General features: G+C 40.0%; 1 protein-coding gene and 3 long non-coding RNA genes across 4 annotated transcripts; 2 read left to right on the top strand and 2 right to left on the bottom strand.

The window, feature by feature from the left end:
• Positions 1 to 1,470: 1,470 nt before the first annotated feature.
• Positions 1,471 to 3,022, top strand: LOC306959473. The gene is made up of 4 exons (XR_013792621.1): positions 1,471 to 1,549; positions 2,586 to 2,705; positions 2,776 to 2,877; positions 2,947 to 3,022. It is a non-coding gene; the product is annotated as an uncharacterized lncRNA (long non-coding RNA).
• Positions 3,023 to 3,453: 431 nt separating this feature from the next.
• On the top strand, positions 3,454 to 6,589 carry ambp (alpha-1-microglobulin/bikunin precursor). Its single transcript, XM_079551857.1, has 10 exons — positions 3,454 to 3,631; positions 3,724 to 3,863; positions 3,940 to 4,016; positions 4,081 to 4,194; positions 4,257 to 4,358; positions 4,950 to 5,005; positions 5,762 to 5,849; positions 5,944 to 6,111; positions 6,191 to 6,364; positions 6,431 to 6,589. The coding sequence occupies exons 1-10, from the start codon at positions 3,518 to 3,520 to the stop codon at positions 6,454 to 6,456; spliced, it is 1,059 nt and encodes a 352-aa protein (XP_079407983.1). The 5' UTR covers positions 3,454 to 3,517; the 3' UTR covers positions 6,457 to 6,589.
• Positions 6,590 to 7,636: 1,047 nt separating this feature from the next.
• Positions 7,637 to 8,841, bottom strand: LOC306959687. The gene is made up of 3 exons (XR_013792635.1): positions 8,662 to 8,841; positions 8,507 to 8,537; positions 7,637 to 7,874 (listed from the first exon to the last, which is right to left on the bottom strand). It is a non-coding gene; the product is annotated as an uncharacterized lncRNA (long non-coding RNA).
• A 209-nt stretch (positions 8,842 to 9,050) lies between these two features.
• On the bottom strand, positions 9,051 to 10,895 carry LOC306959817. The gene is made up of 4 exons (XR_013792647.1): positions 10,815 to 10,895; positions 9,736 to 9,921; positions 9,493 to 9,671; positions 9,051 to 9,171 (listed from the first exon to the last, which is right to left on the bottom strand). It is a non-coding gene; the product is annotated as an uncharacterized lncRNA (long non-coding RNA).
• Between the last annotated feature and the right edge of the window lie 5,027 nt (positions 10,896 to 15,922).

The raw sequence follows: 15,922 nt of genomic DNA, 5'->3' as shown, positions 1-15,922 counted from the left end.
GTTTCATAATAAATCCATGTCCACAAATGCCTTGGGTAAATATACCTGATGGGGACGACCTGCTCTGCCTTCAGGAAACGTGGGCTCCAGATGCAGCATATAATGCAATTCATTTGTGATTAATCCTTGATTTATGCATTCAGTCTTTTTTGCTTCTTCGTGAGTTAAAGCGTTAACTTTGACAACTTATGTGTCATTGTTTTCTACCCACAAACTATACTAAAAGTTAAAAGTTAAATGTAATTCCTTTTGATTTTCTACTTTGCAATGTTAGGGAGTAAGAATTAAATCCACTAGATTTGTAGTAATGTTTTGCAATTACAATAGTAAAACTGGGAATTAGATTCTTATTACTTTATTAAATAACTATTGGTTACTTACTATACTAATATTTTGACAGCTTAATGATATGTAATATAATGTGTACTATGTGTAAATACATTTGAAGTGATATTCTTGTCTACAACAATGACTTTGGCTTAGCGTAGTGGTACAATCGGTGAAAACACCTTGATGGCTCTATGTTCATTGATTGTTTATTTAGCCTCAAATACCCCCGACCAAAGTCTGGTGGAAAATTTAAAGAGAAAACACACTTGTATGACCTACTTTTAAATATCGGGCGACTGTTCTTTGTGACAACATGCTCAAGGCTTTCAGCTCGATGTTATGTCTTATTGGAGCTTGGTCAACTTTTGGAGCCTCTCCTTTCATCACACAGGACAATTTCACTCTCGGACAAGTGAGTGTGTGTGTAATCTGGATTTAAACAAGTAGCTTTTCATTCGGACTGACACTTTGTGCTTGACAGTTCTTGGGAAGGTGGTTTGAGGTGGCCGTTGTTTCAACATGTCCGCACTTCATGCAGCGTAAGACGAGAAACTCTGCAGTTGTTGTTTTAGATCTACAACACAGTGCGGCCACAGTGGGCAACATTACTGTCACCGCCACTTCTCCCAGGTCAGTCCTACTTCTAAGCTGTGACGCACAAAGCATCTCCATATAAAAGGATTACACACAGTAACATCTCAACATGTCATTTCATGTTTATGTACATGCAACTTAAAGGTAGATTATGCAACTTTAATGCAAAAAAACAAAACAACAACTTGATATTTGTGCATCATTGACCTTTTTGTTTTGTAGATTTTCATCTTTTCATACAGCCGCTCGGTCACTGAGGTCAAATACGCACAAATATAATAATGCACCTTTAACTAAGTTTTGTCAGAGCTCTCCACAGTGACCCAGCATGACCATTTGGCGATTGGCAGATTTGTATAATGTCTTTCTGATTCACATAGAAATGCTTTAATACTTGCTATAGTGTAATCTTTTGGCTACACACTCACAAATAAACAGAATTTACTTTTACTTTAGTAGTTGCCGCAGCATGAGAAGTAAGGAGTTGACTTTTCTTCTGAGTCTGTGGCCTTTAGCATTGTAAGTACCATTTCTTTCTGTCGTTACAGAAATGAATCCTGTAAAACAACATCCTCCAACTACAGTCTAACAGAGACCCCGGGGAGGTTTTTCTACCACGTTCCCAGTCAGTAATATATGTCTTCAATTTTAGATCGCAGAGTATTTCTGTAAGTGTAATGATGATACATGGCAGTAATTACCCAAGAAACAGGTTAGCTTTGTCATTACACTTAATTACATGTTAATATGATCAATCATAACCCGGTATAAAGACCGAGTTACACCAATATCATGGTTATTTAGAGCTTGTGAATGGAAACCGGGCGCAGAGTGATTTAATTTCACCAAACCTTAGTTAGTTACCTTATTAATTATATCCTAACGTGTTATTACTGTGATGTAAAGTAAAGATAAGATAAGCCTTGATTGATCTCACAATGGCGAAATTCACTTGTTACATTCAGCTCTCAACAATAGACAGGAAATGTGCAGACAATTAAACAGTAAATAGAGGCATCCTATATACAGTACAATGAATAAAAAAGTGAGCTTGTATCAGAGGTGCATAGTTTACGTTTACATATCACTTTATCTTGTATTGTAACTTTTATATTTCCGTAATAAATGGTTGAGTTTACCAAGTTTGCTTTGCGGCAGGTCAGTTTTCCTCTTCATCACAAGGCCAGGTCTCCTCATCTTAGGCAAAAGTAAAGCACCAAGTTATGAAAATCCCATGGATGCCCATCATATATGAACAGGGACCTTTAGGAAATATTTCAGGTATTTACAGCATTTTGTGCATTCTCAGAGTATACTCTAACAGGTATTTGATCTCGTCAAAATGAAATACTTCTTAACATCATCTTGGGGCCGGAGGTTCTGTGTGACAGGGCTGGATTTTGCCCCTAGGCCTGACGTTGCCTGTACCCCTGCTTTAAAGCACCCTTCAGAATTCTACTCTTTCTTAACTTAACCATTTGGTCACTATTTTCACAAGTGCCAAACGTTTAATATTGCCATATTTTTTCTTTGTTTACTTGGTTGGAACAGTGCATAACTCTCATGCCACACCAGATTGTAGCCAAGGGCACATTTCCATTGATTCCACATATTTCATTTTCACTCTCCCCGCCTCTGCTTGTATCTTCTGAATGCTGCAGAGTTTGATGCAGATGTTGATGTGTTTGTGGCTGATACAAACTATGTGGAATATGCCCTGATGGTCTTTGTCAGCACAGAGCGCCCTGCTGCTAACCAAACACTGATCGCTAAACTTTACAGTAAGTAAATAATGTATTGATATTGTGACAAAAACAACCCCAATATTAGTTCAAAGCGTTTTGCTCATAGGTCGGAGCAGGGATGCAAGTGAGACCATCAAGGAGAACTTTAAAACACTAGTGAGACGACAGGGGATCAATGACAAGGCAATCATCGAGAATCAGGACAGAGGTACATATACATATACACAATATATAGTGTTTATTTATATTTGACTGATTTATGAATTGATCTTTTCAGGCCACTGTGAGCAACTGACAACAGAAACTGCCCATCCCTGAATTTTCCCTTGACATGACGACCTGCAGAAATGGACTTTGCATGAATTCCCTGTAAAATAAACTATTTTATCCAAAGCTTTTGTTCCAGGTAGTTCATTACCACATGTTCCCACTGACACCTTGATCCACCAGCTTTAGTCAGTTCACATTGTCACACCTCGGCAGGGCAATATATTATACAGAGTAAAGGACTTTTAAGGGGTCATATGATCATTTGGATTATTGATGATATAACACAACTCTGGTTTAGAGGCTTATTTGTCAGGAACCTTGTGAAATCTTGATGAACATTGATTTCGAGAGGTCACACACACACACACACACACACACACACATGCACATGCACACACACACACGCACACACACACAGTGAAAAAGATGGTGGGGGAACTTTGCTCTGTGCCTGTTTGTTTTCTCCTGCACAAGTGAGCACACATCCCATAATCACAAATAACAAAGGTTGTTGCCCCGGGAGACACTCTTCTCCCTGATAGACGTTGGGATAGACTAGACGGAGAGGAGCTGAAAGGATGTCCAGGGTTCTGCTGTGTGTGCTGGTCCTGGGATGGACATGGAGTGTACAGGCTGTTCCACTGGCCTCAGAGCCTTCGTATCCCACACAGGAGAACTTCGATCTTAGTCAGGTCAGCGTGTTTACTTTTAATGAATCTATCTACACGTGCTGTATCTGGTGTTGTGTTTTTGTCAGATGCATAATCACAATATGCTCTGTCAGTTTTTGGGCACGTGGTACGATTTGGCGGTGGCCACAAAATGCAGCCACATGCAGCACCGCAGAGGAGACGCAGCAATCGGCAAACTGGTGCTGGGCAGAGGAACCGGACAGAAACTAAAGATGACGCGCACTATGCTCAAGTCTGTATTTCAAAAAACACTTCAGTGCTGTGTGTATAAGCCCACACCACCTAAGTGAAGCATTGTGATCGTCCAGGCAGGGCTCATGCATGGAGATATCTGGAGAATATGACTTGACAAGCACAGCAGGCCGATTCTTCTACCATGTTCCAAGTAGGTTCCTTTGCCACTTTCCAATTCAGCCTTTTTTTGATACAAACAACTGCCTGTCCTTCAGAATGGAATGCAGATGTGGACGCCTATGTGGTCCACACAAACTACAATGAGTACGCCATTTTCATCATGAACAAAAAGAAACCAACGGGCGATAGCGTTTCCGTCAAACTTTACAGTAAGTTTCATCATGTGCATGGGATTATAAATACATCTGTTTTAACTGAATCTGAACGACAGGCCGCACCAAAGATGTAAGACCCACCATTTTGGAAGACTTCAAGACCCTGGCCAGGCAACAGGGAATCAGCGATGACTTCATCATCATAAAAGAAAACAAAGGTAAAGCACAGTGAAGAGCAGAATCATGATTGTTTCAAATCCACTTGAAAATAATTAAATACAACTGGATTCAAAATGTATAAACAGTAAAATAGTCCTCACGGCAATGCTTTATATTAAGGTGTTCTCGTTAAGTATTCATAAAGTACTAATAAGCCCTAATCTTGAATCACTTGAATCTTGAATCTAAATAATACGCTTATTCATAGCCCACCCTAACCTTAGGCTTAACCCTAACCCTAATCCTAAAATGATTACTAATGTTTATAATACTTAATGAGCACACCTTAATCTAAAGCGATACCGTCCTCAATAAACCTTAAAGCCACGCAGCTTCACTCAATAAATAGAAGAAAAAAGCATTTATCTCAACACATTTTCATTTCATTTATGTTTTGTATTCCTGGCAACAGTATGATCCAACATGTTACGCAGTGTCCCTTTAAGTAGTATTTAACGCATGTGCTATTTTTCATTCATAAATCTACTTTTTTTGGATAACAGACAATTGTAATGAACTCTTCAAAGACACCAGTACCAGAATAAAACATGTGTCCTGCTGAGACCTGTTGTTGTGCGACTCCTCTGTAGGTGACTGTGTTCCTGGAGAGCAGGTGGCTGCACCATCGGCTCAACCCGAGGCTCCGGTAATGCACATATAAAGTTATACAGAGCTGGCACGAGCTGGACGCAGAATCTCAATTGCTCCTGTTAAGTGAATGCAAGAGTTGATGCTGTTAGGACATGCTTTGTTTGTCAGGCCTTTTACAAATCATGCAGCACCGACATTGCCCTCTGGATAGGCTCTGGTCACCTGATCAGGTTTGTGTAGGCGGTGTAGCAGAGCAAAGGTCTGAAACTGGGGTATGTGTACCACTGGTGGTATTTGGGCTTCTTCAGGTCAAATGTTTACATAATATTCATAAGTTGTGCTTAGTTTGAAAAGTTTAAGAAAAAGGAAGAACCAAAACAAATGGTCACTTTTTAATCATAGAAAATATGACCACCAGATGGCAGTATATCTGTGTTTGTACAAGGAAGGAAGGAAGGAAGGAAGGAAGGGAGGGAGGGAGGGAGGGAGGGAGGGAGGGGAGGAAGGGAGGAAGGAAGGAAGGAAGGAAGGAAGGAAGGAAGGAAGGAAGGAAGGAAGGAAGGAAGGAAGGAAGGAAGGAAGGGAGGGAGGGAGGGAGGAAGGGAGGAAGGGAGGGAGGAAGGGAGGAAGGAAGGAAGGAAGGAAGGAAGGAAGGAAGGAAGGAAGGAAGGAAGGAAGGAAGGAAGGAAGGAAGGAAGGAAGGAAGGAAGGAAGGAAGGAAGGAATATAACCATGGTGTTGATAGGTTGCTATGTTACAGGTAGGTACAGTATGGGTATAGTATGGTTTGACAAAAGCTGTCACCCCACAGAGAGTGCGGAGGGCTGCGGTGCCCTCTTTGGCTCCTGTTGAAACAGAGGGGTCTGGTGATGAGGATGACACTCTCTTCAATGGCACAGGTAAAGCTATACACAAATTGCACTTATATACACTAGAGTCAGAACTACAGAAGTACATTTTTAATTGGACTGTGATATGTACTTTTGCTCCCAGCGGCCTGTATGTCAGCTCCGGACGCTGGGCCCTGCTATGGAGTGAGGGAGCGATACTTCTACAATGCCACTCTGATGAGCTGTCAGACGTTTGCATATGGAGGCTGCCTGGGTAACCAGAATAACTTTGTGAATGAAAGAGACTGCCTGCAGAGGTGTCGCACTGAAGGTATGGACACACAGCTTTGTACAGGCCAGGATGGATACATGGATTATTGTGCGTATTAAAATTCCTGTGCTGCCTCCAGCTGTGTGTCGACTCCCCCTGATGGGTGAGCCCTGCAGTGCACAATCATCCACGTGGGCCTTCGACTCCAGCGTTGGTCTGTGTGTGCCCTACAAAAAGGGCTTCTGTCAGACCAATGGCAACAAGTTCTACACCAAGGCCGAGTGCGAGGAGTACTGTGGAGTGGTCAAAGATGGTGAGACCTCAACTGATCACATACATTGCTCTGCGTGTTTGTCTGAACTGAAATACTTGTTTTTAGATGGAGACCTTCTCAAAGCAAACTAAGAAGAGAGGTCACGGTGAGGGTCTCAATCTGTTGCATGCAGTGGCACCTAAGGAACACAAAACAAGATCCGTTAAACGAGACAAAAACATGCAATAAACTGTCCTAATTCTTGTCTGTCTTTCATGTCTTTCTTTCTTTTGACATGTAACTGTCTAATGTCTAAAATGAGCAAGTATAAGCACATCAATGGCACTTATCAGATATGCTGTAGCTACATGAGCATTCATCATCATCAATCAACCAAAATAAACCATTCATGAATTCATTCATTCATGAAACATTAAACATTAAATAGATGTGCAATGCCATATTTGAATATTTAACTACAGACAGGAACATTATAGATATAAATAATATAATAAATACAATAATCACTGACTTATCACTGCTTATGTTGTTTTTGTTTGTTTTCCTTTAAGCAATGGGACACAAATAGGGCTAATAAACAATAGGGCTAAAACACTAATGCTGTCACCACCTGATGAATATATTTCTCACCTCCTGACTAACAGCAATGCTAAATGGTTTTCTGTAGAGGACATTTCTAAACCTGAATATCTCCCACCAGCTGAATTAACTTGTTTTGGCGTCTGCAGAGGACATTTCGAGCTTTTCAGTGATACCAAATGTGATGGGGTGAGGCCTTGGTAACCTTCTGTATACGGGTATTACTCATGCACAAAGTGCAAGGCCTTCCTCTGTGGGGAATTGCTTTTGAAGTGTCATTCCAACAATGTGAAACCAAAGTGATGATGGACAGTTTTTTGGACGTTAAACTCATTCTTATTTTACCTTGTGATATTTTCTTTGGGACTAACTTTGCCAACAAGGTTCACTTTCACACGTACAGCATTCTGATGTCCACTGTAGTGGACACATGATACTTTATCTTAATGATACTTTTGATTCTTATGATTTTTATCATTTATTACCGTACAAAGATTTTTAAGAGATTGGATGACATTTTTTTCCTGGTAGTCAGGAGGCAATAAATAATTATATTTGAAATACAGTGGGGAAAAAAAGTATTTGGTCAGTTCCCCATAGAGTTTCTATTGGATTTTCCCCACTGTAAACACAAATGCTCAGGTCACCAGGTAGATTCACAACCACACTCCATTGAATCAATACAGCTGGACTGGCCTTTATGTCGTCTACATTTATCATTTACATATGACATTCAAATCAATTATTTTTATTCTTTATTGTTTGACATGAATTTGTTGACGTGCTGTTTGGTCATCGCACTAATCCTTCTTACATTTCTTCATGCACTTCTCTTCATTTACAAAATTATTCTGGTTGCCTTTGCAGCCTCCATAATAAAATTTATCACATGTCTTTGTTTCTTGGTTGTAGTAATAGCGTGGAATGCGAGCGTGGCAAGGACCCGTCTCTGATGGTTGGAGACAAGTTTCTGAAAGAGACAAAAGGACAGTCAACAATGAAATTGTGTGCTAATCATCTAAACCAAAAAAATACCTAATATTGTAACAAGGTGTTTACATGTATTTTTATTTTTGATGTAATTTAATATTAGAGCGTTTATCAGCTTCTCTTTTTTTCTGTGGTATTAATCAATAACCAAATGATTAACAAACAAACAAACAAACAAACAAACAAACAAACAAACAAACAAACAAACAAACAAACAAACAAACAAACAAACAAACAAACGGTGGCTTATTCCTGCATTAAATGGCTACTCTGTTTCTCCTCCCGTTTTTTCATTTTTATGAAAACCATGGGTAGGCAATGTCAGGCTCCATGACCAAATCCGGCCTCCGACATACAGTCTCCTTTGGACCCCAAGATCATTTTGAGAAGTAGAGTTACACTCAACAGCGATCTAAGCTCTCCAGAATACTGAGATACTGTCGATTTGCTCGGGGGTTAGATTTTGTATCTGTGTGCAAACGGTAGAAAGGGGTTCTTCAGCTTTAGCCACCCTCAGGAGCTTGATGGTCCATGACGAGGGAGAGTGTGCACTCGCCCACTTGCCAACCTCTGCTCTTATCTATGAACTAAATGTTGATGTTTTGCAATTACCAGTTGGGTCAGTTCCAGGTGTTTCTGTCGGCTGCAATAACAAAAAACAAAGTTGCACATGGTTACACTATAGGCTACTGTATACTGTATGTAAAGTCTTTTGGTGACCAGTACACTACGTGGCTCTGCCTGAAACAGTGGGTCCTCATTAATACCTGTTGGACTTTCTGGTGACAGTTCAGATGACACTCCCTCGCAGAAACAAATCTGTTGTTATTTCCTCCACAGCCTCCATAAATGAATTTTTCACATTTGTTTGTCGTGGAGTTGTAGAAGAAGCGTGGTATGTGCGCACGACAACGACCAGTCTCAGGCGGCAGGTTACAAGCTGTACAAAGAGCAAAATGAAAGGACAAAATTCACAGCTGTTCATGTTGTATGCTTCCAAAATGTCTCCATGTCTCCACCACAGCGTCAGTTCATCTGGGCCGGGTCGATAAATGAGACCGTGTTCTGGATTGAGCCATCAGCCTCTCAGCAAATCCTCTTAATTTGATACAATTGTCATGAAGAATCCTACCAGGGGGCCCATGTCCTCCATAACCCCCTTTGGACAAGCCCCTGACCACAAGCCCCAAAGTACTTTACACTTATAGTTTGCCAACATAAAAAATGTAATCCTCACCATTGACTCGTTGCCCTACTCGAGAGACAAGTGGCGTGATCTGTAAATAAAGCAACACCGGTACGATTAATGGACATCCAGCTGTAAGTGCATATGTAAGAGTTATTATTACTCCTATACATTCCACTGGTCAGGTGTATAGTCTGATACAGAAAATCTTCTAATCATATTGATCTTATTCTGGAAAATATTCACTCAGACTAAAGGCTGTGAACTTGAATCCAACGACAGCCATGATTGAGAGTATGGTATATGTACTTGTATGTATGTATGTATGTTATTGATTTTGCACTACTCAACAGAACTGAAGGAATTACAAGAGGTTTGAATCCACTGTCCTTTGAGCGTTTCGAAGCCTTACCACATCGCTGCCTCCGGGATGACAAATCCGCATGCAGTTCTCAATGGACTCAAAACGGTTATCGTTGCCCTCACAGCCTCCATAAATAAAGGGCTCGCATCGCTGAGACTGTGGGTTGTAATACAGCTGTGGGAAAGCTGCCTTACATGGGCCTGTCTCCGGAGCCAGGTTACACACCTCTACAAAAGAGACCGTTGAGATGGCTGAAAACTTTGGACAAAGATAGTTCAAACAAGATCAAACCTGTTGCATTGAATTGAGGAACAGCCCGACAATACATCTGACAAATCGTTAATGATTTGAATCTGTTAGGATTGCCTCCACAGCCTCCATAAATGAAAATCTCACATTTCCCTGAGGTGGCATTGTAGAAGAAGTGAGGGAAGTATCCCAAGCAGGGCCCAGCCTCTGGTTCTTGGTCACAGGCATCTGCAATACAGCAAGGATATTCATTGTGTGTAACTGATCATTTAGATCAATCCAACTTATTTACATTAAGTTCAGTTCACTTGTTTAGTCCTGGTGTTGGCTATTTTGATAAATCCCTTTCATAGTCCCTCTGGGGGTAATACGTCGCAGTCCCCAATACATACTAATAGAATCAAAAAGAAGAAGCTAATAGGCTAACAGGCAAAGCTAACTGTGGGCTAGCACCACTTAAACAGCATTAACAGCCAGGTTTGAGTGAAACATATGATCTCCATTGTGTAATTGGATGTACAATATCCCTCTCTCCCTTTGTCTTTTCTGTCAGCGTAGTATTTACTCTCACGGACAATTAATGAGTAAAAAAAAACGCAACATACTACGACACTTGCAATTGTGCTTATGGCCTCTCGGGGCATGAGTTGCTTAGTTCTGCTTCAACCCACGCATGTTAATGTTTGTATTGCAAACTGTCCACTGCATTCGATCCATCCTTCAACCAACGTCTCGGTACCCATCTCCAGACCTTGAGCCAGGATCTTGGTCAGAAGTAGCTATTTCTAGGTTTTTGTCTCCCTAGTGCATGTTTTGGATGGATAGGGGAAACATGGAGTACCATTCAGAAATCCATCCACACATGGGCAGCACATCCAAACTCTCTTATGCATATTTTTCTTTTTCTTTTATGGTCATTTCTGTACAATTTTGTCAGAATATTAGTATTAGATTGCTGTAAAACAGGAAGTGAGCTCCAATAGCCTTGCGAGTAAGGCTGTGCCCTCCCACTCCAACAGTTTGCTGAATGTTTCACCCTCTCTCGCCATGTAAATATGAGTGAAGAAGTCTACACTCCTGAGTATTAGATACATGGTAAAGTTTGGTAAAGTCATTCTTACTCTTTGTGCGATGCAGAGAGCGGGCACCAACGCATTCCTCAGGACCAGTTTTAGTTCTGCTGAAAGTATGTGGCGTCACCTATAAAAGCATACAATGAATTAGCCGTTTGACTTTTATGCATTGTATAAGTATTCTCTATAATTGTGTCACTTTTCCCGCGCGAGTGGGGGCTGAGGGCTGAGCACTGCAGGTCTCCATGCACTTTTTCTTTGAGTCAAATCTGTTCTCATTGCCTCCACAGCCTCCATAAATAAACTCCTCACACTCCTGGGATGTGGAGTTATAGAAGAACTGCGGGATGTACGCCAAACAACTTGGCCCAGGTCCATTATCTGGGAATAGTTTGCAGTAGTCTGGAACCTATGGACAAAAGACAAGAAGAAAAAACTATATTTGTGTTGCAACAGGCCTATCCAAAAAGAAAGTGTCTCTATACCTCTGCTGACTTTCCCAGGGGAGTCCAGACCAGGACGAGCACAGAGAGCAGGACCGCACACTTCTCCATTGTACAGCTTCCCATCTGAGGCTCCGCTCAGACTTTTAACTTGTGCCACCCACTCATGAAAGTGGGGACATGACACTGAACTTTAGAGTCAAATACACTGATCAGTGTGTAAATATGACCTTGACTGGAGTCATGTTTGTTGTCGTTTTAAGGATTTAAAACGAGCAAAATGTTCATTCTTGTTGTGACTTTGTGTTTGTGAAAATGCATGAGAGCGACATATGCAGGCAGCTATATGTGGTAATCTAATTTAACCTACTTTTATTGCACATTATTTACTTTACAGACTTGTTATGGTGGATTGAGACTTGGGACTCGACCTCGACTGGAGCCCTCACACAAACAAGCACTCTCTTTCTCAGTGACTTCACTATATGCACAGATCAAACACCAATTTCACCAAGACAAGTTGTAGAGTGGAAAAAATGCATTCACTCGTTTCCAAAGGCTTGCAACGACTTGAGATTGGATGCACAGGACTTGGAACTTGACTTTGACTTGCAATTTTTTTCTCAGGCGCCTTTCTAGACACTCAAAGTCGCCTCACATCCACAAGTATAATTACACAACAATTAAAAACAGCACCGGTCTCCACTGCCCTATCTATACATTAGCCCCTTTCCAATAGCCTGTCTGTCCATGGGAGGTGGATCTCTCCTTCCATCTGCTACTGCACTGTTGACAGTTGATTTGGATATTTTATTTGTTTTGTTAGTCAATGCCAGTGCCGGTTTCCAAACAGTTCCTGTGAAATCAGAAGAATTTGAAGCAATGTAGTGAAGCAACTGCTGTTGTGAAATCGGGCTACAATACCTTGATGTGAATGGCAGAACATCCTGTTAGCCAAACAAGACGGATGAAGTTGAACACAAGTCGTGGTGTTTTCAAAGTCACCCTCAAGTCCTCATTGACATGCTACTTAAAAGTGGGATAAGATGTAGGTTAGGCTAGGTTATTTTATTTGTACCTGTAGGTAAATTTGTCTTGCAATTCTGAGAACTAGTCAAACATTAAAACACATTATACAAAGATAAAACATCACATACATGTTTAAATATAAAGCTTGTGCTCCAGATACTAACAGGATGTGTCTTTATAGATATGATAAGCCTTTACTGATCTCACAATGGAGAAATTCACCTGTTACAGCTGCTCTAAAGAAACACTCTGGGTGTGCAAAAAAGACAGGAAGTGTGCAAACATTACAGTAAATATATATATTTATATAAGGGCAAAAAATATAATTGATAAAATTATACAGAATATCAAAATGTCAGCATTGGCAGCGCATAGTTTACAGTCATGGAGCAGGTGATTGATGAAATGGCCCTGATACAGAGGTTATTGAATGTGGTACTTTACGTTGTACTGTCTGACAGCAGTGCAGATGAAGGACCTGCTGTAGCATAAGTGTAAATGGTTATTACACTTTTTTTTAAATGATAATAAGGCTAATTCTAACTCATGGCCCGAACCCAGTCTGTAAATTACCAGGAATCATAGTTAGTATTTTCTTGGTAATAATAAGAAACAGGGATGCAAAGTTCATTATCAGTTATTGTTCCTCACAGTTCAACAGTCCAGGCGCTGGTGCTGGAGGTGACAATCACATTCAAAATCTCCAAAGACTTGAAAAAAACTAAAAAGGTAGAAGCACTTTCAAAAAGTCTTCTTAATGAGACTTTTATAAGACATAGGGGAGATCGGGTATGGTTGTAATACACTTTGCTTCAGCACCTGGAACTCACTGAATTTTTGAGCTAGAGTTCTCAAACATTTATTCAAAGTACCCACATTTGTTAACTACAAATGGCACTAATTCAAACCTCTGCAAGAATATCACAGACCTTGTGAGTTGATGCCAAATACATGGTGGTCCTGTGTTACAACCTACCCCACTACCGGGGTAGGTTGTAACACATGATGGGGTAGGTTGCAACAGTTAAACAAAAAATGCAAAAACGGAGGCCACGCCATGTGGTCTGCTTCAAATAGAGGTTTATTTAACCCTTGTGTCATCTCTGGGGTCAATAATGACCCCAGGGCCACTTTGTCGATGCGTATCTCTGTCATATTTTTATCAAATGGTCTGAATTTTCGGATATGCGTTAACATCCATGACTTTTACCAGTAATTTTTTTTTTTACATTTTTTGATTAAGTGATTACAATGTTATGAGAAAGAGTTACACTCGTGGTCACCTGGGGTCATTTTTGACCCCATTTTGTTTCTCTAATATCTCAGCCATAAAATATAATTTTTCAATAAGTTTGGGTTCTATCTTTAGTGTAGCTTCAGACTAATGGCCTGATACAATTTTTTTTTTTTTTTTTTTTTTTCAGTGTGTAGGCCTCGTTTATGTAAAAAACAAAACAAATCCTGAACAAACAACAGTCAGAAAATATCTAATTTTTTATCAAAAGTCAAACTTTTGTGTTAATGCAATTTTTCTCATACATTGTCATACATTGTCATACATACACTGTCAAACTGCACTGAACATTTAATATTTTGATAAAAGTTCATGAATTAAGATGTAAACTCTGCTTTGAGCAGATTTTTTGATGAGAATATAGAGACTTTCCTGAAATAAGAGAGTGAGAATCACATTTTGGCAATATTTCGCAACTGGGTTATAGCACTGGTTTTTGGGTCCTAAAACTATGAAAAAATGACTGAATTCAAAATTTGTGGAGTGTATATTTAAAAAAGTTATGGATTTGGAGTTGAAATGAAGTATGAAAGGCAAAAGTCAAAAATATAGCTGGAATCACAGACATGTAGGACACTGCCATTGAAATGAATGGAGAGCTGCTGCTGTTTTCAGGCTTTAGGCCCTGTAACTATTGTAAAAATATGTGAGTTCAAAATCTGATGAATGTGCATGTCAAGGAGGTCCTCTGGGATGGATACATAATAATGGTTTCATATCTGAAGCACAAATGAAGTCGGTACAAAAGGTCAAAGACAGAAAACATGCAGGATCGGCTCATGTCCATTGAAATGAATGGGATTTTGCCGGGGTCATAAATGACCCCAGAGACCACGAGTGTAACTATTTGCTCTCATTCAAAAATGAAACATGTCCCACCGACCCAAAAAATAATAAAAACTGGTAAATTTACAATCAGTGCATTTTTATGAAGTCAAACTAAAGATAGAACCCACATTTATTTCAAAATGTTATTTTATGAGTGAAATATTAGGGAAACAAAATGGGGTCAAAAATGACCCCAGGTGACCACGAGTGTAACTATTTGTTCTCATTCAAATGTATGAGAAAATGCAAAAATTGCATTAACACAAAAGTTTGACTATTTCCACTTGGAAACTGACCAGATAGTCCGAGTTATCCTCAGAATTCGATTTTTGATATTTTCTGACTGTTGTTTGTTCAGGATTTGGTGTTTTTTTTTACATAAACGAGGCCCACACACTGAAAAAAAATAAAATACACATTTTTTTTGTATCAGGCCATTAGTCTGAAGCTACAATAAAGATAGAACCCAAACTTATTGAAAAAGGTTATTTTATGGCTGAAATATTAGAGAAACAAAATGGGGTCAAAAATGACCCCAGGTGACCAAGAGTGTAACTCTGCATTATGGGGCACACAAGGGTTAAATAAAAGAACAATCCAGAACAATGTCTCTCTCTCTCTCTCTAGCCTGTCATATGCTTAACCTCAGGTGCAGTCAGTCCATAATACAGGTCTGTGTCTGAGTCAAAGAGTGAGCCAACACTTCCTCCTGCACCTCAGAGAGAAGGCTGTTGATGCTTCAGTGTGACCTACACTGGGAAGATCACTGGACCCTGCTCTCTCAGCTTCTGCTGTGTTTTGCAGTATCTGCTCAGTTTTCCATGGCAGATCCCATGTGCCGTAGTACTTTTGCAACTGATCTGACTTGCCCTTCTTTCTGACCTCATCAGATGCTTTGCAGATGCACAAAACAGTCAGTCTTTCTTTTTATAAGCATTCTGTAAAAGTATTAAAATCAAGTAAGTGTTATTAACTGTAACTAGGGGATGATTGAACTTTTACTTTCTTACCTCAAAATATTTTTTTTTCTCTATAGAATCTAACCTGTTTACAACCTTGACAACCACCATGTGGGATCAGGGAGGAAGTGGGTAAACACTGACATGTTTACCCACGACTGTCTTATCCCTGAGTGGTGGAATTGGTGGTGTTACAACCCTCCCCATGGTAGAACCATACCTGGTCTCCCCTATCTGTGTGTTTTTGCTTCCCATATTTTTTTGTGAATAATGTATAAATACTGACAGTGGGTCATTATTACACATAATGTCTCAATTTTAGAATTATAAGCACAATTCCTCATCATTTAGTTTCATAACATCCTACATGATACAGATATCTTCTTTTTAGTCAGATAGAATTTGTTGTTTTCTAAAAGTCTTCTAAATAAATGAGTGCGCCTCATGGCATATACACAAAGGGCCAAAAGGGGGCACTGTTGCTCAAGTTTGTCTGTATGTTTTAATGTGAAGCTAACCTGACTTGAGAACACACTTAGAGAAATTGCACTGGCTGTTTTCAGAAGAATACCGCTTTCCCTTATTTAGTGAGTCTTCTCTCCT

This window comes from Gobius niger (genome assembly GCF_951799975.1).
Source record: "Gobius niger genome assembly, chromosome: 2".
Lineage (NCBI taxonomy): Eukaryota > Metazoa > Chordata > Actinopteri > Gobiiformes > Gobiidae > Gobius > Gobius niger.
This window is presented reverse-complemented; position numbering and strand designations above follow the sequence as displayed.